This window comes from Schistocerca nitens, chromosome 9, assembly GCF_023898315.1.
Source record: "Schistocerca nitens isolate TAMUIC-IGC-003100 chromosome 9, iqSchNite1.1, whole genome shotgun sequence".
In the NCBI taxonomy this organism is placed as follows: domain Eukaryota; kingdom Metazoa; phylum Arthropoda; class Insecta; order Orthoptera; family Acrididae; genus Schistocerca; species Schistocerca nitens.
Genome location: NC_064622.1, coordinates 444,507,529 through 444,532,404, shown reverse-complemented (window position 1 = coordinate 444,532,404; position 24,876 = coordinate 444,507,529). Strand labels below are relative to the sequence as shown.

Genomic DNA, 24,876 nt, shown 5'->3' with positions numbered 1-24,876 from the left:
CTTCTGTAGTTAATTCATGAGAAGGGAATTTCCGTTGAACAGTTGGAAAGTTGTGATGAGAGTGGTTTAAATTACAAGATGCTTCCTACAAAAATGCTTGCGTCAAAAAAGAAATCTGTGGCACCCGGATACAAGAAAAGTAAGGAACGAGTTTCCATCATGACTTACAGGAATGCAGCTGGCTTCCACAATCTTAGTTTTACCTTAATAGGGAAATCACAAAAACCTAGAACTTTTGAAAATCTGGAAGATTGAGAATCGCTGCCAATCTGGCCTCGGCAGCCAGATAAAATGGTTGTGAGTGCGAGTTGTATTTGCATGAATTTGTGTTTGTGTGTGTGTGTGTGTTTTGTCTAAGTCGGAAGAAGGCTTTTTGGTCAAAAGTTTAATTGTTTAACGGACTTTTTGTTGTGCCTGTCTGCAACTCAACGTTTCCACTATATGGTGTGTAGCAGTCTATTCTTTTCATAATACTTTTAAGTTCATTGATATGAGTGATTGATAATAATGAAGAATGTGTAACCATTCTGAAGAGGACCAACTTGCTAGATGTCATAAGGTGGTTGGTTGAGGTGTGGAAAGAGATTATAAACATATCACTTATAAGGTCTTGGAAAATGCTTTTAGTCCATTAAGATGGGTGTTTTAACTTTATATCAATGTGTGAAACATAAGTCAAAGATGGCAATAATGTTGTTTCATTGTTCAAAAATGTACTGGACTGTGAGGATGTTGATGCTGATGAAATCACAGAATGATAGCAAATAATGAAGTTGATGAACTAAATGACAACGATATTGTGGAAATGGTGATGCAGCAGCAAGTAAGATACAAGGAGGAGACGAACTTAGATGAGAGAAGAAATCTCATCCCATATTTTGAAGGGTTCAAGATGACTGAGGCAGCACTGCAGTACATTTGTGAAGAGGAGGAAGGAATGCCAGCTGATGTCGTCTGTTTGCATAAGGGAAGGAATATTGCAGCACGGAAGAGAGCTAAAGGAGGGAAACAGTTATCTATCAAAGACTTTTTAAAAACCTCAGACTTTGAACTTTCATCTTTTTTGTTAGGCCTGACTTTCCATGTGCGTGATCATATATTCATTCTTTTCAGTGTAGATCATTTTGGAGGGTGCAGTATGTACATAATAACAGTTATAACTAGCAAGTATTACGTAAGCAGTCAGAAAATGTTAGTGGAAGTAGGCTTTTGTGTAAAAAAACATGTTTTGAATAGACAGCTGGGGTTGGAAGAGAAAATTTATCGAACTGCAGCCTCTCTGGCTTCTTTGTTATCTGGCTTGATTTTCAGTCACATTAGGCTGGGTGGATTCAGGTTACCTTATCAATAAGGTTGAGGTTACAGAAATGAAAGTAGCTAGGATGATTCAGGTACTAGTAGATGGGAACAATGGCAGGAGGGTGTCCACAATGAGGAAATCAAGGAATGAACTCTATAGATGTAGCAGTCAGGGCGAACAGGCTTAGATGGTGGGGTCATGTTACACGCATGGGAGAAGCAAGTTTACCCAAGAGACTCATGGGTTCAGCAGTAGAGGGTAGGAGGAATCGGAGCAGACCAAGGAGAAGGTACCTGGATTCGGTTAAGAATGATTTTGAAGTAATGGGCTTAACATCAGAAGAGGCATCAACCAATGTTCGCACTGAATAGGGGATCATGGAGGAATTTATAAGGGGGACTATGCTCCAGACTGAATGCGGAAAGGCATAATCAGTCTTAAATGATGATGATGATGATGGTAGGCTGGACAGTTGAGAGTGTGCTTGTGCTGTATGTATTGCACTGAAGTTTCACAAATCACTCTGCAGAGCATGATGTTTACAGCTGGTGTGCTCCTGCAATGGTCTCATTTAATTATCTGTATTGTTTGCTGTCTTTCGGTTCCTAGGAGCTCCAAATTGATTGTTAAAATTTTACAGTGAAAGAGTGGCATGAAATCCAAATGTAATGTAAGTATTTATTTTTAGGTGTGGTAAGATTCCATGAAGTGGCTGTTAGTGAGGTTGAGGCTGAACGAGAGCAAGAAGCTAATGGAGAGGAACTCCTGGCAACATCAGGCTCTCTGCTGGAGCATTATATACAAAGTGTTCGAGACAGCTTGGGCGTGGAACTACACACAATGTCCAGGTACTGTAGTGGTACATTTATTTTCTTTCTGATGAAATTGGGGCATGAATTTTCAATGTGTATGTGATCCTAAAAATTGGTGAGATGGCACAGAAAAAAATATTAATTAATACAGTGTCATATATTATTGTATGTTTTTACAATAAAATTATGTGCGCAGGGGACGAGGCATCATGGGTGATATGGATGCTGATGCTTCAGATATTTGGTCACAGCACTTGGAAGAACTTGGTGATCGCCTAAATCAGGATGCTGATCGAACTGGCTTCCTGCGTATGGTTAATCGCAACCATCTCTTCAATTCCAGCAACTACAGTCTTAGCAGTCTTTTCAGGTAACTAGTGCTCATGTATTCTGATCAGAGTTAATCACATTTTATTGATATTGTCAACTAGCAAGAGAGAATCTTTACTTCTGCACCAGAGTTTTCACCGTTTTGCAACTTCCTGAAAAGCTCAAACTGTGTGCTGGGTTGGAACACAGACCATTGTCTTTCATAATCTGTTCTCTTAATAACTGAAAATGTAGGCATGACTCAACCATTTTCACATATTTAGTCCTGTTGGAAAAAGAAAAAAGGGAAAAGGATATTACAGAGAAATGGTTTAGTGGCAACATTGCATAGGTGTCAGTAAAATTAAAGAATTTCATTGCAACACATAATGCATCCTAATTAATTCACATAAACAATAATGCAAAATCTGCTGCTTTTAGCAACATAACATGTAATTAGCAGTTTTTATATCCTGTTTAAACTGTTTTAAATTTGAAGGCAACGGTTTATTAATGTCAATAATCAATAGTTATTTAATGTTGAAATTGGATCTTGACTTCTTTCACATGATTGAATTTAGAGTGTAACAAAGAAAGAAGTTTAATTTCTTGTGTGAAGAACTGATTGCCTGGAAGTGATGTCAGATGAAAACACCCTGCTTCAGAAGAGATCCATTTTGCTAGCAACTTTTGTTTGCCAACGTCACATTTCCCACAACAAATCATACCAAAAGTGACCTGTTTTGGAGTTATTTGTGCTGTGCATCGATTAAATTGTATAATTCACAGTGCAAATACAAAAAATACTAAATTAAACAATCAGTATAGTATTTACTTGGTTTGCTTTTATCAGCCACTTGAGTGAGCAGGTACCATATTTATTTATATGTTTGTGAATGTTTGTGTGTGTGTGTGTTTCCTGTGAATATGTGCACTTTAATTGATACATCAAGTCAAAGATCTCTCCAAAACACATGATTTTTGTTAAGATTTGTTGTGCAAAGTTAATGGGAAACATCATGTTGGTAGATAAGACTGTTATCTCTATTTCAAAGTCTAAAGAATTTGAAAATAGTTTCAATATTGTAGGGAACAGAAATTTTGGTGATGAATCAGCATGGTTTTGAAAAACATGGAGAGAGAATTGCATCAGGCAAAGGTGAAATGAAGAATGAAGTACACTGAGTTGCACCTTCAAATTCGGCTGGCAACTTTTTTGACCACAGATCCAAAGCTGCATTCAAACCCCTAAGCCATTGTTCCAAGCCTAGGTTCATAATGGTGAAATATATTAATTTTTATATAACCAGGAGTCTGGAATGGCAGGTCTCAGCAGTGTAAGTATTCTGAAGGGATACAGATCCTTTCAGAATATAGTGAAAAGTAACATTCCATGGCAGCAGATAATGTGTCATCGTCAAATGTCTGCTATTGTGCTGAAAGTTTGTCTTCCACATCCAGGCACACTCAGGGTAGCTGTATACACACTACTGAGAAGTTTTGACAGATTTCGGAAGAGGATTTAAACTTATGATGATGGTGTCATACAAAAAACATCCAACTATGTATGGTAACAGAGCTATTTTTTCTTTAATTGATTAGATTTATTTGGTTGAAGATAAATGTTTGTTATTTATCAATAATGTAAATGTGATATGGGATGTTAATATATATACATATTTTCATTTTCAACATAACACTAACAATATTTAAATAAGACAAAAATAAAGAGCCTACACCATTTGAAAAAGAAATCATTAGAAAGTAAATAACACCGAAATTGGCCAGAAAAAGGTAAAGTCTATGGTGCAGTCCTGTGACTAGGCTATTGGCCTGACTGCTTACATCAGATTGAGGGCAACCTTAAAAAATCTATGGCATTAGGATGGGGAGGGTGACAGGCCAATTGCCCTGGCCACCTTTTACCAGGAAGAGATTCCTAGTACCATAGCAAGCTGAGAGGGCCGCAAGGCTGTCCAGGATGGACCAGAATGAAGAAAAATCCTTACCCCTGTCCAGGATTGTTCCCAGGATCTCCAGGCCTGGAATCTAGTGTTCTACACACTAGGCAAACACAGCCACAAAGTTGGCCATAAAATAAAATAATTTTTTCCAAATAAAATAATTTTTCCTGTCCCTAGTTATTGGTTCAAACATAAAATACAAACTTGAAATTAATTTGATACTGGTTCTAATCATTTCCTCATATAATATATTTTAAGGTGTTTTTTCAGCAATTTAGTTCAGATTTCACAAGGTCTCGGTATTTCAGTGATATTTTGTACCAATATGTAATATTTTGTACCAATATGGGAGCATAATTTTGATCATTTGCAAACAGTTTTATATGACATTACCTATTTCTCACGTTGGTAAGCCCTTTATAATTGCTGTGACCTGTGTTTTCAGCCTTGGCAGTGTAGGTGGCAGTGTAGCAAGTGGACCAGCGTCACGTCCTGGCTCGACGCGGTCACGACAGCCACCACACCAGTCTTGGCAGGGGCCATCCTGCCTAGCAGCTCTCTACCAGCTGTTGTTGGCTCCATTTGAAGACTGCCTCCCCTCTCTTTGTGCTAAAGGTAATAGTACAAGTCTGTTGCAAAGGTTTATTGTAGTTAAACTTCCACGTATATACATTCAGCATCATACGAAACAAGAAAATAAAAAAGTTCAGTTTATTAGCATCAGAATAGCCCTTAGATGACTATGTCAACTTTTCTGATATTATATTTACGTGTTAGCAGGTAAGCTATTTATCATGTACCTACTTGTAACAATTTGTTTTAGTCCAAAAGTGACAAATGGAATTTTTGAGAAAAATAAAGTTACATATCTACAATTCCTGAAACTAAGTTCGACAAAGAGTCTGGAATGGCAGTCTCAGAAGTGTAAATATTCTAAAAGGATAAGGCACTGGGCTCATAATTGGGAGCAACAGTGTTCAAACCCTCTTTTAGACTTTATGATTTAGGTTTTTCTAAACCACCTAAGTTGAATGCCAGAATGGTTACTTAACCCTTTTGTGGCTACGGGTATACATGCATGGCCTGCAAGTAGAACATCCAGATGGCTTTGGGCATTCATATATGCCCAGCAGGTAGGTGGGCCTGACGGCTAAGAAAATTCATGTATGCCTGGGTGTGGGAGCAGATAATAGAATGGCAATTTGCTGTTGTTCATGTTTCAGAACTGCTGCCAACACTATCTTTTCTGCTCTTCTTCATAATATCACAAAGTGCTACAGTTTTCACTTGCTCCTGGTTGCTTTCTGCTCATGAGTTGCTCTAATAGGTACAATTTGATTTTGTGACCTACGCAAGACAAATGACACCAGCACATATAATCTGAAGGGGATGAATCATTCTAATGAACTGACATGTAAGATATTACAAAATCAGAACAGTGCAGCAGATACGTGCGGTTTCTCGGCAGCACTCATGGCCACGCAGAACAGGAAATGGCATACATGGTCAACTAAATGTAGTCTGATTTCCTAATTTACATAGCACACACGATACAAATATATGTAATGTGAAAGGGCATGAATTCTCCCATAAAACTGCCACATCATATATTGCAAAAAGCAAACAGTGCACCAAACTAATTGCAGTTTCTCAGTGGTACTCGCTGCCTCGTGGAACAGAAGACAGACTGGGTTCTGGCTGTCTTCGCTAGGAACTGATCACTTTAAAACTATTTATCTTGAAACATAGTTATCCAGAATAAACTTGTATCAGAAAGCTTGGATTAGTTTTGAAGTTCTCTTTCACAGTTATCAGGAACTGCGGCCACTGTGGCAGCACAATGTCATAAGATCTTGTAAAGAGTATTATTGAAGAGTAGTTCTGTGCACACTGGAATGTCCAATTAGCTGACAGTGGCCATAGCCTGCAGCAGACATTTTCTTGTGTCAGGCTGCTGGTAGCGAGGTACACCATAGGTTCATCCCTTTAGCTGGCCAGGCAGGCAGGACGCTTGACTCTAGCAGATGTGAAAGAGCTAAAGGAGACCAAGGCTGATTTCTTTCACTGGCCTTTGTCTAATCTAATCTTTTACTTGTTTTCTGTTTGCACTGTTATCGCTAGGATATTAAAAACTAATTCCTTCTTTTTTAAGCTATAAAATCCCAATTTTATTGAGTATGCCATCAGTAATTTTCTTTGGAGAAAAAGTGTCAGTTTTACAGTTGTAGTTATTAGGTAATTACCATAATAAATATAAAATGTGATACACAGTCACCACTTTTGCTGCCTTTTGACCTGTGAATTTTTTTCTGAACCACTTAAAGGTCTGCTAAACAGATACATGTATCTTTCCATGTGCAATAAACAACTGATATAGTGGCTGAACTTCCTGAACCAGAATTAGACCAAATTAGTGGTTTTTCATATAAATTCTTCATTCAGTAATCTTGAAACCTTATGTAGAATAAACATTATTCTTTGTTTATCATCACAGTAATGTTATATCTCAGATTATCATTATAAATAATGGCAACAGTTCTTTACATACCTAGTATTTATTTTTTATTATTTATTTTATGGCCTTCATTGGACCACTGTAGTCAAAAATACAAAGTTCTAAACAAGTTGTTACACATACCTAGTATAATAGGCTATGTTATATTAGTACAGAATGTTATTACTGGGTAATATTTTATACTTCTTGGGAATTGTGGTCCTTACCTTTCCTAATCTCTTAGTATGTATGCAGGAAATAACATTTCTGGCACAAACGTCATTCACAGGCAGCAAAGGCCGTCGTGAACTGTTGCTGGTGCTGGAAGGTGAACTGTATTTGGTTCCATTCCCCGTTCTGAAGCCAGCCACAGAGGGGCCATGTGAATACTTGTGCGAGAGGTTCAGCCTGCTCGTAGTGCCATCACTCTCATCACTCCGTGCGTCCCAGCGCTCCTCCAGGGCACTCACAGCCAGCAAGGCCAGTCCGGCTGGTTCAACAGTCACTGCTGCACCTGGTGAGAGAGAAGAGTGACATTTGCCCAAAGACACATTGAGGAAGTGCTACTAATTTCACAAAAATAAGTAGAGACAACTACTCAGTTTCAGATGACTGATTTGCGGCACTTAGAAATGCCTTTGCATTTAGCTTTGGGGCTACTGATATTTTTCTGGTGTAATTCCACACAGAACTATGAAGATACCTAAATGTGCACATCTGCAGCTAAAGTAAAACTGACTGTTGTCTTCCCTTATTTTTGTTCATTGTTTCCATTGTAGAATATCTGCTATTGTAGAACTTTGTTTTTATATATTTACTTTCACTAAACCTAGTTTCCACTTCAAAGTTGTTGAATTCATAAAATTTATAATCTGCATTTCAAATAGTTTTCAGTCCAGTCAGGTTAATTGTTTAGTACATCTTTCAGTGAAACAAAGATATTTTGTATAACAGAAAAGGTTCAGTTGTCTTGGTGTAAAGTAGTAAGGACCCTTTTCATTTTCAAATTATTGGACACTTTCATAAGGATATTTTTTCACCAACACTGAACATAAGCACATGATCTTATCACCCCTCAAAGATAAAAGATGTATGTTTTGACATTGTAATGTGATTACATGTATATTTTTGTGAGAAACATGCAAATTGTTATTACTGGAGATCATAGTAGAATAACTGATTACTGATAGCTGCAGTATGCTTGAATATCTGCGAAGAGATGGTGTAGTTGCATTTTATGGTGCATGTAGATATGATTTTCTTCTTTGATACCAATCTGAAGGTTATATGAAATTACCCACAACAGAAACTGCATCTTTCATCAAGCAAAAAGTCACTGTTAAAGAACAAATTTAAGTGTGCGTGCTTAGTTGATGAAATACATAGGAGCCCACAAAAATCAGTGTGAAGGTTCAGTCAGTGAATTGGCCCCTTAGGGCTCATGCACCTAAGTACAGCTTATGGTGCCAGGATACATTCAGTCTTGCTTCCTGTCACACGGCCAGCATAGAAAAGAGGTTTGTGGGGCCAGCTGGTAGTCACAAGTAGTGGTTCAGCCTTTGCATGTCAGTTTAAGAAACCTGGCTGCCCACGTAACTCAGTTGTGTCAAATTGGACACAGGGTAGAAAAATCTGGAAAAGGAAATGGAAGAAAGATTGTGTCCAAGCATTAACGATGAAAAGTCATCATGCAAAAGCACTTTGGATGGAAAAGCACTAAGTGATAGTAACTGGGGTGCAAGGTGGTCATGCAAAAGCATGTAGCAGAAGGAAAACATCATGTGGAACCACATGGGAGGGAAAAATGTTGAGCACAAGCACTTGGGAAGGAAATTGGTCATGCAAAAGCACTGAGGGGAAGTGTGTTGAGCAGAAGCACATGGGGTAAAATATTGTTGAGCAGAACCACATTGGACCAAAACTTGTTATGCAGTAACACTTCGGATAAACATTGGGTGTGTGGAAGCACTTTGGAGAAATCAGGACATTGGGTGCTTAAATTAGGCATGGATAGGGAAATTCTATGACATGTCCACAGATGAGGCACCAAAAGGAGCAAAAATTGGGGATTGTGGAGTAGGAAGGGGCTGGGAAAGCAGGCACAATGAAGGATGTTTTTGGAAATAGCTTGAGGAAGGACTAAAGGATAGGGTCAAAGTACATGAAGAAATTGATACTGCACCCAGAGTTGGAAACAGCAATAGTGTAGGCATGTGGTGGCAGGCTTTGGTGGGGCTATGGGGACAGCATTGGGAAGAGTCTGGTGTTTTGGTGATGCTGTCCACAGGGCCCTACATTGTGCAAGAAGCAGGAGGCATTGTCAGTAGTGGCTGGAAGTGATCAGCCCAGGTGGCACTCAGGGTACGTCAACTAGTTACCTCAGAGTCATGAAGATACTGGCCCCCAATGCAGGTGCTGTGCCCAGAACCAGAAACCGTAGGAAAGTCAGGGAGGGAGCAACCTTGAGGGCAACTCCAACATCGTGGAGATATACATCAGGAAAACCAGAAGGCACTGTTACATCTGCCAGTATTCACTCAGAAAAGAGCAGATAGAAGGTTGCTCCACTGCATTAGACATGCTGCAGCAGGTTTAAGATAAACTGTCTCAAAATATCAGGATCCAAATGTATCAGGCTCAAACACTGAAGACTGGTGACGAAAGCTTGTGTCCAACAAAAGATCTGAAGTCACACAAATGAGAAGAGGCACACACAGAAACATCCACTGTATGTGAAGGAAGTGTGTGCAGAGTGAAGTTTCACAAAGACCACATCACCAACTGTTATGAGACAAGAAACCGAAAGTTGATGCAAAAACTACAAAACAACCAAAGGAGATGAAAGCACACACAAAACATTGTCTACCTGGGCTAGAAGCACACATGTAAGCACTGATTTGGAAGAACAGCAAACACATCACTGAACAGAAAAGGCCCAGATAAAAAACGAACATGAAATTTATTTGAATTAAGAGAACACAATGTTCCTTCTTGAAAGCAAGTCTTAAAATAACCACAAACAAAATAAAGTCTTGTGGTTCAAATGCAAAACATTGCTTCAGGCAGAAGGCCTGGTAATGCAGAAAGAAAGAGTTTTGACTTACAGTTCTTAGCCAACCTTCATCTACATCTACTACATGGATACTCTGCAAATCACATTTAAGTGCCTGGCAGAGGGTTCATCGAACTACCTTCACAATTCTCTATTATTCCAATCTCGTATAGCGCGTGGAAAGGATGAACACCTATATCTTTCTGTACGAGCTCTGATTTCCCTTATTTTATCATGGTGATCGATCCTCCCTATGTAGGTCAGTGTCAAAAAAATATTTTCGCATTCAGAGGAGAAAGTTGGTCATTGGAATTTCGTGAGAAGATTCTGTAGCAACGAAAAACGCCTTTCTTTATTGATGTCCACCCCAAATCCTGTGTAATTTCTGTGACACTCTCTCCCATATTTCGCAATAATGCAAAAAGTGCTGCCTTTCTTTGAACTCCGTCAGTCCTATCTGGTAAGGCTCCCACACCACACAGCAGTATTCTAAAAGAGGACGGACAAGCGTAGTGTAGGCAGTCTCCTTAGTAGGTCTGTTACATTTTCTAAGTGTCCTGCCAATAAAACGCAGTCTTTGGTTAGCCTTCCCCACAACATTTTCTATGTGTTCCTTCCAATTTAAGTTGTTCGTAATTGTAATACCTAGGTATTTAGTTGAATTTACGGCTTTTAGATTAGACTGATTTATCATGTAACCGAAGTTTAACAAGTTCCTTTTAGCACTCATGTGGATGACCTCACACTTTTTGTTATTTAGGGCCAACTGCCACTTTTCACACCATTCACATGCTTGGGCACACCAGCAAAATTTTTCCGGGTAGCACTGGCTGCTTGCTGCTACTGCTTATACAGCTAACAACCACACTTCTGTAGCCAGAAGTGGGAGAAAGTACTACTCATGCACGACTCAACTGTGCATGCGCATGAGCCTGCTCGCAACTACTCAAACAATCTAATGTAAACACGAGGCCCATGAGAAAGACAGGCTGCTGCACGTACTTCACGAGGATAGGCCTGAGCTCGCGTGCTCGCTCTCTCAACTCAGCAGACTAAATGCATTTCTAAACCTGCTAACTCGCTGTTAGGTGTTTATGTACTAACAATAATTACATCTTCATATGATGCTTCATGCAACAGATAATCATAATGGCACAATTTTAATTTTGTTGTACTGCAGTACAGCTGTAACAAATTATTAGTAGTCCTATGGTCTTCTGATTGTTGGAGGTCTAATAAACAGTAAGACTTCATAACAGTGGATTCCAGTAGAAGATGCAATTCTTGTTTGTACATTAGTTACGAGTTAAGAGGTGTTGAAAGACAGTGTGTCTACTGAGCTGAGCAAGCGAGAGAAGGCCTACCTTCATGACGTATGCATCTTGTCCTCTCTTTCTCATGGTCCTCGATGTAAACATTTGTGATGTCACGCTCATTGGAGGCAATTTGTTGTTATGAAGCATTGCGTAGTCTTCCTAAAACGTTTGACACATTTTGCTGTTGGCTTCTATGAGCACTGTGTTTTGTTGTTATATGTAGCACATTTCCCTTGCAACTAAAGTTTTATTTTCATTTTTTCCTCTCGTTCATGTGTTATTGCTGGAGTATTATTCTGCAGCAGCGGGATACGGTAATATCCTCTGTTAGAGTATCGGTTCTTACCAACCAAAATTACAAAAATTTAACTGCAAACTAAAACAATGAAAAATTCCCAGAATTCTAAAAAATTCCCGGGTTTTTCCCGGATCTCCCAGTTGTCCTGGGTCGTATACACCTTGTTTATTTCTTGATTTGTTGTCCTCGGTGTCGACGTAATGGCTGTTCGAGACAAAAAAATTGGGCCCTTATACATCCTCATAATAATAGGTCCTGGAACTACACATTGTTCGAAGTTTAATTTACAGAAATTACAATTAAAACTTAACTCATTAAATTATCTGAAAACATTGAAAAACTGGTTCTTTCTAACAGTTTCTTCTTCTACAAGGGTCAAGCCAAATTATTTGTTTAAATAATGAAATTAACATCTATAGTTATGTAAACAATACATTTGACAAAACTGTTAATTGCTTTGGAATTAAGGGCTAGTTTTGCTAACATGTTTCCAACTACAGCCAAATAGATACTTCAAGATTACTAGCATTTTGTCTTCCAAATGTTTATACCTAGTACAGAATTTGTATTTGTTTATGAGTAAACAATAGAACTTAAGTTACGAAACAATTACGGATTTCTCCTTATAACAAAACATACTAACTAGGAATAGTCGACATAAATTAGAAAATAAATTACATCCATAAAACTAAGCACAAAATTAGATCTGGCGTTACATTCTTTAAAACTGATGGCCAGCCTTTCTCTTTTATGAAAATACTGATTACACTTACATATATTAATGGTAATTAGTTAAAATTGAAAAAACCAATTTAAGTAGGCAGATGGCAAAACAAGAGGGGAAGTAAAAATATCCCAGCTTGCTTCGTCACATCACCCCCGCGTTGAATTGACCAGATAGATATTGCAAATAGCTAACTGGGCAATTCAGTGACCACAAGTGACCCCAGAAATTGGGTTTAAAATCCACACACAGAAAATTTCACATAAGAAATCTTATCAAGAACTACAGTACATATATTTGTTCAAATTTATACTTATATGAACTGGCCATATGAAAATCCCCGTACAAAATATTTACATACAGTGTATTGTCCATTTGCACAAAATATCCACAAGTTATACTTTTAACAAAATTAAGGCATCTTCATCATAAGTGATGTCCTTTTTGGGTAAGTGAAGATTACATTTAAAGATACAGATCATTTGATACAAGCCCTATCTTGCTTCAAATAATAAATCTTCCTGGGTTGCAATAGACAGAAAATTTCACTTTCTTAATGTTTAGTATTTTTCACAAGCAGTTTCAAACTTTTAATGAGCTTTTTTACATTTTCTCACAAAGTTGTTCACACCTCAACAGGTCCAAGTGGCAGTTAGTAAGGAAATGTACTGCTATCGGTTCCCTTGGAGGTGGTTCTCCTCCACCTCAGTACATGAAAAAATTAGGAAAAAATACCTTACTTTAGTACACTTACTTTTACTTCTAACTTAAGTATGAGAAAAAAATTGTTTAACACAATGGCAAATAGTAGTCATTACATCAGAAATGAATACATTACATAGTCCTTTTAACATTACAATAATTAGTATTAAAATTGACTATAGTATGAAAGGTGTGGACTAGAAATTTTTTTAAATAAAATGCACATTACACTAAAATACATTACTCTAAGTCATAACTGTCCAAAACTGGTTAAACTTGAAAGATTTGGGCCTCTTTTCCATTTGCAAAATAGCAAAAACTCAAGATGTGGAGTAGCATATATTTATTAATCATTACATTATGAAAAAAGAAGAGTCGCTATCACATAACTTAATTACTACTCAAATCAAAATCACGGGGATGGAAGTTGTACCAAATCATTGCCCCATTTCTCTACTCAACTCTGAGCACTACTCTCATTGAACCAGAAAATTAAATCCTCACAAAATCACACCAAATGGTTGACCTCTCAGAAATACTCGCATCAGTCTAGCACCACAGTTACCAGTTAATCAGCAAAATTACTGTTCTTTGTGCCAGTATTACTATTTTAAGCTCATAATTCCTCAGAAGACACATAGAAGTTTTCAGGTAACCTATAGATCCAATAATACAGCATTATATGACTTGTACCCCATTAAAAGAGTGCTCCTTTGGTTAAACTCTCATTCCCAACTGCAGTGTCATGAATTGCACAATATAAACAGTACCCAATGTTACCTGATTCGCAATTAGATCATCATTACAGTTACACCACATTTGTTTGTATACATTTATCTTTTTCATTACTCAAGCATGTTGGTCAGCTCAATTAATTTACTTACACTTCTTACCTTGTTAGCTAGAGGAGTGCGTTCTCAAAAACTATCCCTACTGCAGAGACAGGCTCCGTAACCATTAAGACCATAACATTATTCATTGTTTTATTATTTCATTATTTCATTAGTGTATCATTATCTAATAAATAAACACCTGCTCTGCTTATCAAATGCAAAACTGACTCTACTGAAAAACACTCAACAGTAACAGATCCTTATGCTAAGGCAAACTTAACTTTCTTTACCGATCGGATAAAATTATCACTCAGAAAAACTATTATTTCACTGCATTCCATCAAATTGCTTGAGATTCTGGTCTGAAGGGCAATATACATACAAATCTTGCTTATTCTTTCCACAGACATTATTATGTTTAAAGTTGTAATTCCTTAATGTTAGAAGAGGCTGTACCATGACACACTTGTACAGGTACACAAACACTTCTATTATACCTCAATTAATATTAAGATCTCATATTTAAGATGGTTTTTGCTGCATATTGCCTCTGCTGCTGCGCCAGTGAGCTGATTACTTCAGATGTTAATCATCCTCCATATGTGTTGACGCCTTTCATTTTCTGTTTACCTTACCTCCTTGTTTGGCCGAAATTCTTTAATCATGGTACCACTTTATTTTCTCCCATCTGCTTATGATTACATTATTTATCACTAACACAAAATAATATATATAAATAATATTGGAGAAACCTTTTCTAAAATATTCTTATACTATAGTATCCTACTGCGCAAAATTACATGAAAGTCGAAGATAGTGTTTCTGATTTACTTATAAACTACAAATAGTATAGGAGAAGAGTGTGACTGCCTCAGGAAATATGCAAAATGACTCAGACAGCTGGGGTAAGCATTATCGCCACATAAATTTTTGTCTACAACAGGATATAGCCGGCTTTTTCCTTCTTCTTGGCTGGCTCATTATCATCATCATCAGAAAAGTCTTCAACTTCACAAAATAGACCTTCTTCATCTACTTTGTCAGAATGAATGAGGTCATTGTCTGTAATAAGTATCTTTTGTCCTAACATTTTGATGGTAGACAGATAAAGTTTTTTCTCCTATCACCACTGCATCTGCAGAAATTGTTCCTAATGATTCTGTGTCAATAAGATCCACTTCTTGAAGAAGACCATCACAGTATGCAGACACAACTTTTAACTGAAGTTTTGCAGTTGCATTAAACATTGAACTGGGAGTCACCCCCATTTTTGCAGTTGTTGTTGTTGTGGTCTTCAGTCCTGAGACTGGTTTGATGCAGCTCTCCATGCTACTCTATCCTGTGCAAGCTTCTTCATCTCCCAGTACCTACTGCAACCTACATCCTTCTGAATATGCTTAGTGTATTGATCTCTTGGTCTCCCTCTACGATTTTTACCCTCCACGCTGCCCTCCAATGCTAAATTTGTGATCCCTTGATGCCTCAAAACATGTCCTACCAACCGATCCCTTCTTCTAGTCAAGTTGTGCCACAAACTTCTCTTCTCCCCAATCCTATTCAATACCTCCTCATTAGTTACGTGATCTACCCTTGCAGTAAAAATGTAAATTTTAGGATTTTTTTTTTAATTGCAAATACATTTTCTTGCTATATTATGAAGGTCTCACCACTATGCAAGTTAGCTGCCAAACCAGGCCAGTCTCTGTGTCTGCAGGTCAAAGCATTGAGGTGCAAAGTAGTTTTGGGTTCCTTACCCAATTGCAGGTATAAGGGGTTTCATAAATCATGACAGGTTTACATTTTCAGGAAAACTTTTGCTCATTTATGTATTTGTCTTAATGGAATACAATAAGTGTACAAATTTTGAAGTAAATCCGTGATCGAGACGTTGTGGCCTCCTCTTGTCAGCTGTAAAGAAACTGGCGGTTCCCTCATATATATTAGTTGCTTTTATCATGTTTAATTTTAAGTTTCCAGCAGCTTTTTCAGGATGATTTCTCATATGCCACTGTGTTTCAGGTATGGACCAGACACAGCAGAGCACCAACATGTCAGCACTGGTGGTGGGAAATCCAAGACTTCCTGGCTCAGTCACTGAGCAGTGGGGTTGGAGTGACATTCCGTATGCTGAGCAGGAAGCTGCCATGGTGGCGGAGATGTTACAGGCAAAGGCGTTGGTTGGGGCACAGGTATACTCTTGATTTATAGCAAACTTTTAGTTTATAAGCATTAGTAATAATTTTCAGAAATGACAAATATGCACTATGTGACACATCTATTTTTACTGTAAAATATCATAAAAGGAACTTTGTTTAATCTCAGTTCCTGAGTGACTCAAACCATTATAGAATAGCTATGAGGTGTATATGAAAATTAAGCTCACTTCAGCTACACTATCTGATCAAAAGTATCTGGACACCCCCAAAAACATACATTTTACATATTAGGTGCATTGTGCTGCCACCTACTGCCATGTACTCAATATCAGCAACCTCAGTAGTCATTAGACATCATGAGAGAGTAGAATGGGGCACTCCAGTGAACTCACAGACTTCGAACGTGGTCAGGTGATTGGGTGTCACATGTGTCATACTTCTGTACGTGAGATTTCCACACCCCTAGGTCCACTGTTTCAGATGTGATAGTAAAGTAGAAACGTGAAGGAACACATACAGGCTGACCTCGTCTGTTGACTGACAGAGACCACCGACAGTTGAAGAGGTTTGTAATGTGTGATAGGCAGACACCTGTCCAGACCATCACACAGGAATTCCAAACTGCATCAGGATCCATTGCAAGTACTATGACGCTTAGGCGGGAGGTGAGAAAACTTGGATTTCATGGTCGAGCGACTGCTCATAAGCCACACCTCAAGCTGGTAAATACCAAACAACGCCTCGCTTGGTGTAAGGAGCATAAACATTGGGCGATTGAATAGTGGAAAAATGTTGTGTGGAGTGATGAATCATGCAACACAATGTGGCGATTCAATGGCAGGGTGTGGGTATGGCAAATGCTCGGTGAACGTCATCTGCCAGCGCGTGTAGTGCCAACAGTAAAATTCGGAGGCAGTGGTGTTATGGTGTGGTCAGGGGCTTACACCTCTTATTTTTTCGATGGCACTATCACAGCACAGGCCTACATTGATGTTTTAAGCACCTTATTGCTTCCCACTGTTAAAGAGAAACTCGGTGATGGCAACTGCATCTTGCAACATGATTGAGCACCTGTTCAAAATGCACAGCCTGTGGCAGAGTGGTTACTCGACAGTAACATCCCTGTGATAGACTGGCCTGCACAGAGTCCTGACACGAATCCTATAGAACACCTTTGGGATGTTTTGGAACGCCGACTTCATGCCAGGCCTCCCTGACTGCTTCCCACTGTTAAAGAGAAACTCGGTGATGGCAACTGCATCTTGCAACATGATTGAGCACCTGTTCAAAATGCACAGCCTGTGGCAGAGTGGTTACTCGACAGTAACATCCCTGTGATAGACTGGCCTGCACAGAGTCCTGACACGAATCCTATAGAACACCTTTGGGATGTTTTGGAACGCCGACTTCATGCCAGGCCTCCCTGACTGACATCAATACCTGTCCTCAGTGCAGCAATCCGTGAAGAATGGGCTACCATCCCCAAGAAACCTTCCAGCACCTGATTGAATATATGGCTGCGAGCGTTGAAGCTGTCATCAAGGTTAAGGGTGAGTCAACACCTTATTGAATTCCAGCATTACCGATGGAGGGTACCATGAACTTGTAAGTCATTTTCAGCCAGGTGTCCGGATACTTTTGATCATATAGTGTATAAATAAAATGCCAGAATAGTTTAAGTAATTTTATAAAAAAACTCATAAAATCACATGTTTGTATAATCACCATTAAGAAAACTTATAGGCTGCATCTCCAAATCAAAACAAAGTTGGTCCATTGTAATATGAGACACAATTTCGGTCGAATGAATGACGATACAGCTACAGTAGTTTGGTTCGAGTCATAAGCTTAGCAGTTAAGCTTCACCAGGTAGCCATTGATATGCGTCAGGCGCTCTGTCCGTATTTATACGGGTACCCTTCCTTTTCCATGTGCTTAGTTTGGTTTGAATTGATTGCCTATTTTTCTTTGATCTGATAAGCACAGTTTTCTTTGTTATGGGTGTTTACATCGCTCTAAGCTGAAAATTCATTACTGTACTGTATCATGCATTGTTTGTCGCATTCTGATAGTGCGTGTTTATGGCCTGTCGCTGCTCGCGGCACGGCTTGCTTTTGTGCGCGCTACCGCCGCTTTTTAAAAAAGAAAGAGAGGAATCGTCTCATTAGCAAAACAATGGCAAGAAACTGCTATTTGGTGTTACTTACAATGCTGCTTTCTTTGATAATGATCAACAAGAACCAAATAATAGACTGCGTATGATAGACGATGTTCTGAACGAGAGTTTAGCAAAAATTTTTCTCCGTTTGAAAATATTTGCTGGCGCCTCTTTAGTACATTACATTCTACACAGAAATTAGAGTCATCTTAGATTTAAAAATCTAGTCAATTGCCGTGCTTCATTTCTGACTGTATCACTATTAAGCATAAGAATAATACAAATATAAACATGACATGATATGTATATTCTTCCGTGTTTGCTGTTGTCTCACTCTACTTTCGTAGTTTATTAGGCAGACAGGATTTAAATGAGATAGCAGCAAACATGAAACAATGCATGGCAAAAGGTTTATATTCATATTATTCTTATGGTGACGAGAATACTGCATGTGATTCACAATTTATAAAAGTTCCTATTAGCAACCATCTCTTCTCACAGATAGGAATAAATTCAGATCGTAGAGTTGGCCATATTGACAAACATCCCAAACAGTCTTGCCAGTCGGATTTTCATAGTACATTGGAATGCTGCTACCTTCGAAGATGAACAATACGGAATTTTTATTTACTTCGTTGGATAATGTATGAAAATGCAGGGGTCGAAACTCGGGGCAGAGAAAAAAGCTCGTCTTCCACCTTTTTTTAAAAATTTATTTACTGACACAGAGGTTTTGGCGCCAGTATTTTATCTTTGTGCCTACAAAGCATTCCTGTGTAGCGCTACATATATTCAATGGCAGAAGTAAGTTGTGGTGGCACCCACCAACATTTTTCAGAACTTCCGCTTGCTTTGCACTCGATTCTAAGCCTCAGGCAGTTTTTGGATTACAAAAACTGGAAAAAAAGTGCGGATAGATTCGAGTAAATACGGTAATTACTTTGTTTTGCAGTTCTCCGTGTCTTTCTTCTTTTTTATTGTTAACATTAGAGGGACAACCCAATTATTCTGACATTGTAAGATTATATATCCTATCTTCATCTGTTATTTTCATAAATGTGATTATTTCACTTGAGTTGTTAGTGTATTTGAAGTAAAAGAATCCCCAGAACAACTCTTCAATAAAATAACTATGAAAGAACCATTTTTTCAACCAAGCAGAAGCAAACTAATAATACACTCACTCCCAGAAGTGCATTCAGAACCAAAGGCTGTATCAATCAGCAAAAGAGGGAAAAGCTGTGAAGAATCTTAATTATTAAAGAATCAGATAACTGTGGTCCCTGGGTCGAGGGAGAGACATTTGGAAAGGATATGAGAGAGTTAATACTTTCTTGATATACTGTTACCGTTGTACTGTACTGGACTTATATGTAAGGCAGTATCTCTATAGATTCAGAAGAAAAACACATGGATGGAATTAGTATTTCAATTTAGAAATAAAATAAAGAGACTTAAATCTATATGAAGAATAAAAAAAGAACTGGAGTAACATAATGGAAATATGGCACATTATGTATTATGTTGGTTTTCTTTAAGCAGCTTATGATTCAGTAGTCAAGATTTCCATAAATGTTCTTTTCTAATGAATCACCCTTCTCTTACTAGTTGAAAAAGAATTATAGCTCATTGTATTCAATGCTGACATATTAGTTGGAAGAAAGGCCTTGGTTCGGTGTTCACTGGTAATGACACTGGAAAGAATGACATATATATTCACTGAAGAGTGTCATCAACCTCCATAACTGAGATAGTTGAAGTATGTTATTGTAGTGGCAATTGCTGTGCCAGTAACCAGCTTGATCTCTGATAATAGCACAAATTTTCATAATCATGTTTGGCTGGCAGAGAGATGATACTGGTGTCTTACTTTTTGTGGCTAGCAGACTATCTGTCAGTGCCCTGTGTTATATTCTGAATCTCTCTACAGTCTCTCGGGGGATGAGGACAGATAGCACTGTAGGTGGTAAGCTGTCTGCCATGTGGTGGTATTAAACATAATGGACACTCTTTGTGTTATTCAGAAAGAGCAGTCTGTGTGCTAGCAATAGCCTTCACATAACCCTACCTCCTCTCCCATCTCTTCATCATCCCCTACTATAGAAATATAACTACCCTCTATTGAGGCCCCATTAGGCACCTGGACTACACATAATTTAAGACACTTGATACAGGAGCTGCTGAGAAAGGTGCACGTGGGCAATGACACACACAAGAGTATTATTTTCTCTTGCCATATACTATTATTTGTTTGTTGACAAATGATTTTTTTCTTTTAAATCGGCTTTTGCTTTAAACATAACATGAAACAAAGTCCGGATACTTTTTAAGTAAATACACAAAATTACTTTTCAGTATTTTTTTATCACAGTTAATACAGTACATATTCAACATAATTTTGTATTGTATAGTTATATTTTGTGTGTGTGTTGCATTAACTGGCAGTGAGTCTCATTGGTCCGTCAGCTGTAAATCTGTTGTATGTGTTTCAGAGTTACTAGTACAGTTGAGAAGGATGTACACATGTTTTCAATTCAATATTTGTGAATTTTTACAACAAGAAACAAGAATTATCAGTATCTTTGTTTAGTGATGCTAATTCAGAGAGAATATATCCACACATGGAGCTTTTTCAGTTTACAGTCTCTATGCCAAATAAAGATGACATTAATTAATTATTTTACAGGCTAGCAAGGAAGCAGTATTACGACAGATCGGTGAAGCTGAATGTGTACATCTGGCTACGCATGTGTCCTGGAAGTTGTCAGCGATTGTACTCTCTCCAGGAGATGTGGTTGACTCACAACAGCCAAAGAGGTACTTTGCCACTGCAGGATCTGATCCTGGACATGAGCAGGGAGATGAAGAGGGATCAGAGGTATTGACTAGTTTACTAATTTTACAGAATTCATATCTAGCCACTTAATATTGCAGGAGTCTAATTCACAATTATAAAAAGACACTATTGCCTGTTTGCTAGTTATGCTTTACGTGAAAATTGCTGTTCATTTTGGATAAAAGAAATGTTACATTTAAGCGGAAGTCGATGATTTATGACACTTAGTTCTTTCACAGGAAAACTTCAACCATGCATTGTTGGAACCTTTAAAATATCAATAATATTTATTTGTGTACTCTAGAGATCACTGGGTGTGCGTGCCGTGGATGATTTTGTTATTATATAGATCATATATTTTATTTATCAAACATAAATAAGTAGCCAGCTTATAAAGTTACTTCACTTTTTCTTTTAGAAACTAATAATCTCAATGGAACATGAAAGCAACTCATGAATGTTGTGACATACGAAAGTACAAGCAAATATATATTATGTATTGGCCTGTACGATGACACCTTTCTGGATAATTTCAAAAATTATTGTTGTCACCATGTGTCCATTAATTTTGTAGTTGTGATCCACGCTCCCTCCAGACATTTTGATTTAAACTTTTCAGACAAATGTTAGATGTTCTGCAACACAAAGCCTTGGGTAATTTCTTTCCTTATGTTAGCAAAGTTCAAAAATATCATTTTATTTTACTGCACTGAAGAAAAAGAAAAGACCTTAATAGACTACTTTTAAAAAATCTGCTCTCTCTCTCTCTCTCTCTCTCTCTTACATTCAAATATCAGGTGTCATCCCATGCATATTATTCATGAAGGAAAATCCTAGTGACCTCCCATTTTGAAACTAAAAGTAAATGACCTATTTTGGTATAAAACATTTTAAAAAATGAAAATTTACTATTTTGGTATCCCATGTGCAATAAAGACATGCAGCTATACTCTGCAAACTACTGTGAAGAGCATGGCAGAGGGTATGTCCCATTGTACCAATCATTAGCAGTTTCTTCTGTTTCATTCACATATTCAGATCATGTACAACACTAAGTGCATTTCAGTTCAGAGTGACGTGATTGAAGGATTTTTCATTTTAATGAATGTTTCTTTGTTTGTCCCATATGCATTCATATGCCATTAATTTTAAAGCAATTGGTTCATGAGTTGTTGCAACAAATGTGTGTATTTCATATATTATAGCAGCAGTTCATGTGGTTTCGGTGTGCAAATGTGAGCACAAGACATAATTGAATTAAATGCAAATAGTAACATTTCAGTTCTGTTTGATGTAACAAGTGGTGTTGATTATGAAATTCCAATTGCTGATTGACATTAGCTAGTAGATATAATGTTTTCTTTTCTTTTTCAAAGTGAATTTGTAATAGTCATTACAAAGCATCAATTTCACTGTGAAATCAGTTATGTCACCCAAAAGACAAGTGAATGGTTAATTTAAATGCCATGCATGAAAGAAAATGGTAGAAACAGATGAACAATGGGAAGTAAGACTTGAAATCATTCAAATACACACTGCTCAAACCCATTCATGTAAAATGGATGAACAATGGGAATCAAGACTGGAAATGGCTTGAATACACAATGCTCAAGCCTGTTCATCTGGAACAGTCGAGCAATAGGAAGTAAGACTGTACACCGTTTGAGTATGTACTGACCAGTTCAGATGAACACTGCACACTGATTTACAGCTTGCTGCATTCCAGTACAATGATAATATTTTGATTACATGCAGTCTTCATCCAAGTGTGTATGGTGGAAAAATGGATGAAGTATCCATGTATTGTAGTGCTCTCAAATTTAAGAATGAAAACCAGGTATGTGCCAGAATTATATTCGGTACTTGAGCCATTCAACCATTCATATCAAGTGACACAAGCCAGTCGAAACATTCCTAGACAAACATATGCAAGTACAACTCATTTTTCCAAATGGCATTGCTCAGTGCAACAAATATTGTACATGAATAATACATGACAACATTCAAAGTGCAAGAGCAAGCTTATCATCGTGCAAGACCAGTTTTACCACTGCGAATACAGACCACAAATATCTTTAAATTTATTTCTTCAGAAAATGTTGATGAACAGTTTAGGCAGCATTAGTGATTCAATATGAAAATGGGAAAAAAAAAATGGAAAAAAATTGTGTTGCATCTCAAACTTTATTCAATGAACATGATAGATTAATTCAGTTACTCAGAACTGTCCCAGAACAAATACCAGCTGATGATTACACAAAGTAGTAGTTAGAACAGACAAAACACCTGTCAGCTAACATGAAAGACAGGACATGCACCAAGAATTGATAAAGTGTTGATCATTATAAATGGTGAAGAATTTAACTTGTGATATAATTTTTCATCACAGAAGTGGCATAGTTTGAGTCTCAGAAACACATCGCTCATACTGTAGATTGCAATATCCAGTTTTAATTTGGCAAGGAATGGTGGATATAATTTCAAAATCAAATTGAGAAATCTGCAAACAGATGAGGGGAAATAACTACTGTGTGCAAATCGACTGATGATTCATAAAAACACTGAAAACCATATCTTGAGATGTCGACAATTGTTCCATCCATCAGTACACTGTCAATATATGTGTCAAAATTGAAACTGAACAACTCTGCTACATTCAATTAAATGAAACCATGTTCCATTCCAAAGAGAACATCCATTTATATTATGCAGTTGTTAATGATGGCAGTGGGAATCCCAATGAATTGGTACAAATGGTCATACTACAGGCCACTTTTACTGGGAGTCCACGGCTCATGCATGAATATGTAAAAGGTACAATGACATATGTTCATTCATTATGGCTGCCCAAATTTTTTAAATTACATTTGCATGCAATCATACATAGGATGAAACAAAAGCACTTTTGTTAACCGGACAATCATCATTGGATCATTATGATATTTCCACATTTGTGTTCAAACAATAATGGAAATCTTTAATGGATTTAATTGGCAAGCTGCACTTTTTGGAGAAGTATGTTATTAGATGTATTCTATTGAATGGCAGAAATGAAGACTGGAACATCCACACATTTTGTTTTGGTTAATAGAAATAGTTACATCACATCAAATTGATGGAAATCATCTCAGCTCAAATTGATGAAATCATGTCAGTAGAAATACCAGATCTCAACACTGATCCAGACTTATTTGAAGTTATCACCAGAAACATGATTCGTGGTCCATGTTGCGTATTCAACAAAAGTTCACCATGAATCTGATGTGAAATGCATATCATGATACCCAAGAGTTGTACTTGCTGAGACATATACTGGCAATGGTGGACATTAACTGTATCATTGTGAGCAACTGAAGATGGTGGCAGATCATCACTTGAAAGTATGAAGTAATGATGCTGAAATCAATAATTGTTGGATTGTATCATGTTCACCATTACTCATGAAAACGTACAACAAAGCACACATCAATATTGAGTACTGTAGTGTGATGAAATTGCAAATATGTTAACAAAGGAATGATATGGCGACTTTTAGAGTGGGAAATGCAACAGAATCTAGTAATGTAATTGACCAATATCAACTGGGATATTACATCATTAGCAGCAATGAAGCAGTATAGTGATTTTTTATTTTTTTTTCAGTCTGAAAACAACATTAACCAGTTGTTCATTTGGCAGTGCACTTTGGAAATGGATGGTACGTGTACTTCACAATAGAAAATGTATATGCGAGACCATTGTACCAACCATCAACAATGTTAACTGCATTTTTCTCATTGTGCAGAGATGATATGTTTCCTGGGACACTACTTTACTCTGAAGTGCCAACATACTACACATGGAATGGGTCAGTGAACAATGCCAAATTAATCTGCAAACAATGTTTTCAATCATGATTTGCAATGAGAAACACACTTTGATG

At 37.5% G+C, this 24,876-nt stretch overlaps 1 protein-coding gene across 1 annotated transcript in view; it reads left to right on the top strand.

The window, feature by feature from the left end:
- The window catches only part of LOC126204308 (tetratricopeptide repeat protein 28), a 131,258-nt gene that overhangs the window by 76,913 nt on the left and 29,469 nt on the right, over window positions 1-24,876 (top strand). Inside the window, exons 18-23 of the mRNA XM_049938694.1 lie at window positions 1,989-2,148; window positions 2,309-2,482; window positions 4,831-5,000; window positions 7,169-7,396; window positions 15,824-15,993; window positions 20,805-20,996. Of these exons, the coding sequence (XP_049794651.1) occupies window positions 1,989-2,148; window positions 2,309-2,482; window positions 4,831-5,000; window positions 7,169-7,396; window positions 15,824-15,993; window positions 20,805-20,996 (1,094 nt within the window). The remainder of the gene's footprint in view (window positions 1-1,988; window positions 2,149-2,308; window positions 2,483-4,830; window positions 5,001-7,168; window positions 7,397-15,823; window positions 15,994-20,804; window positions 20,997-24,876) is intronic.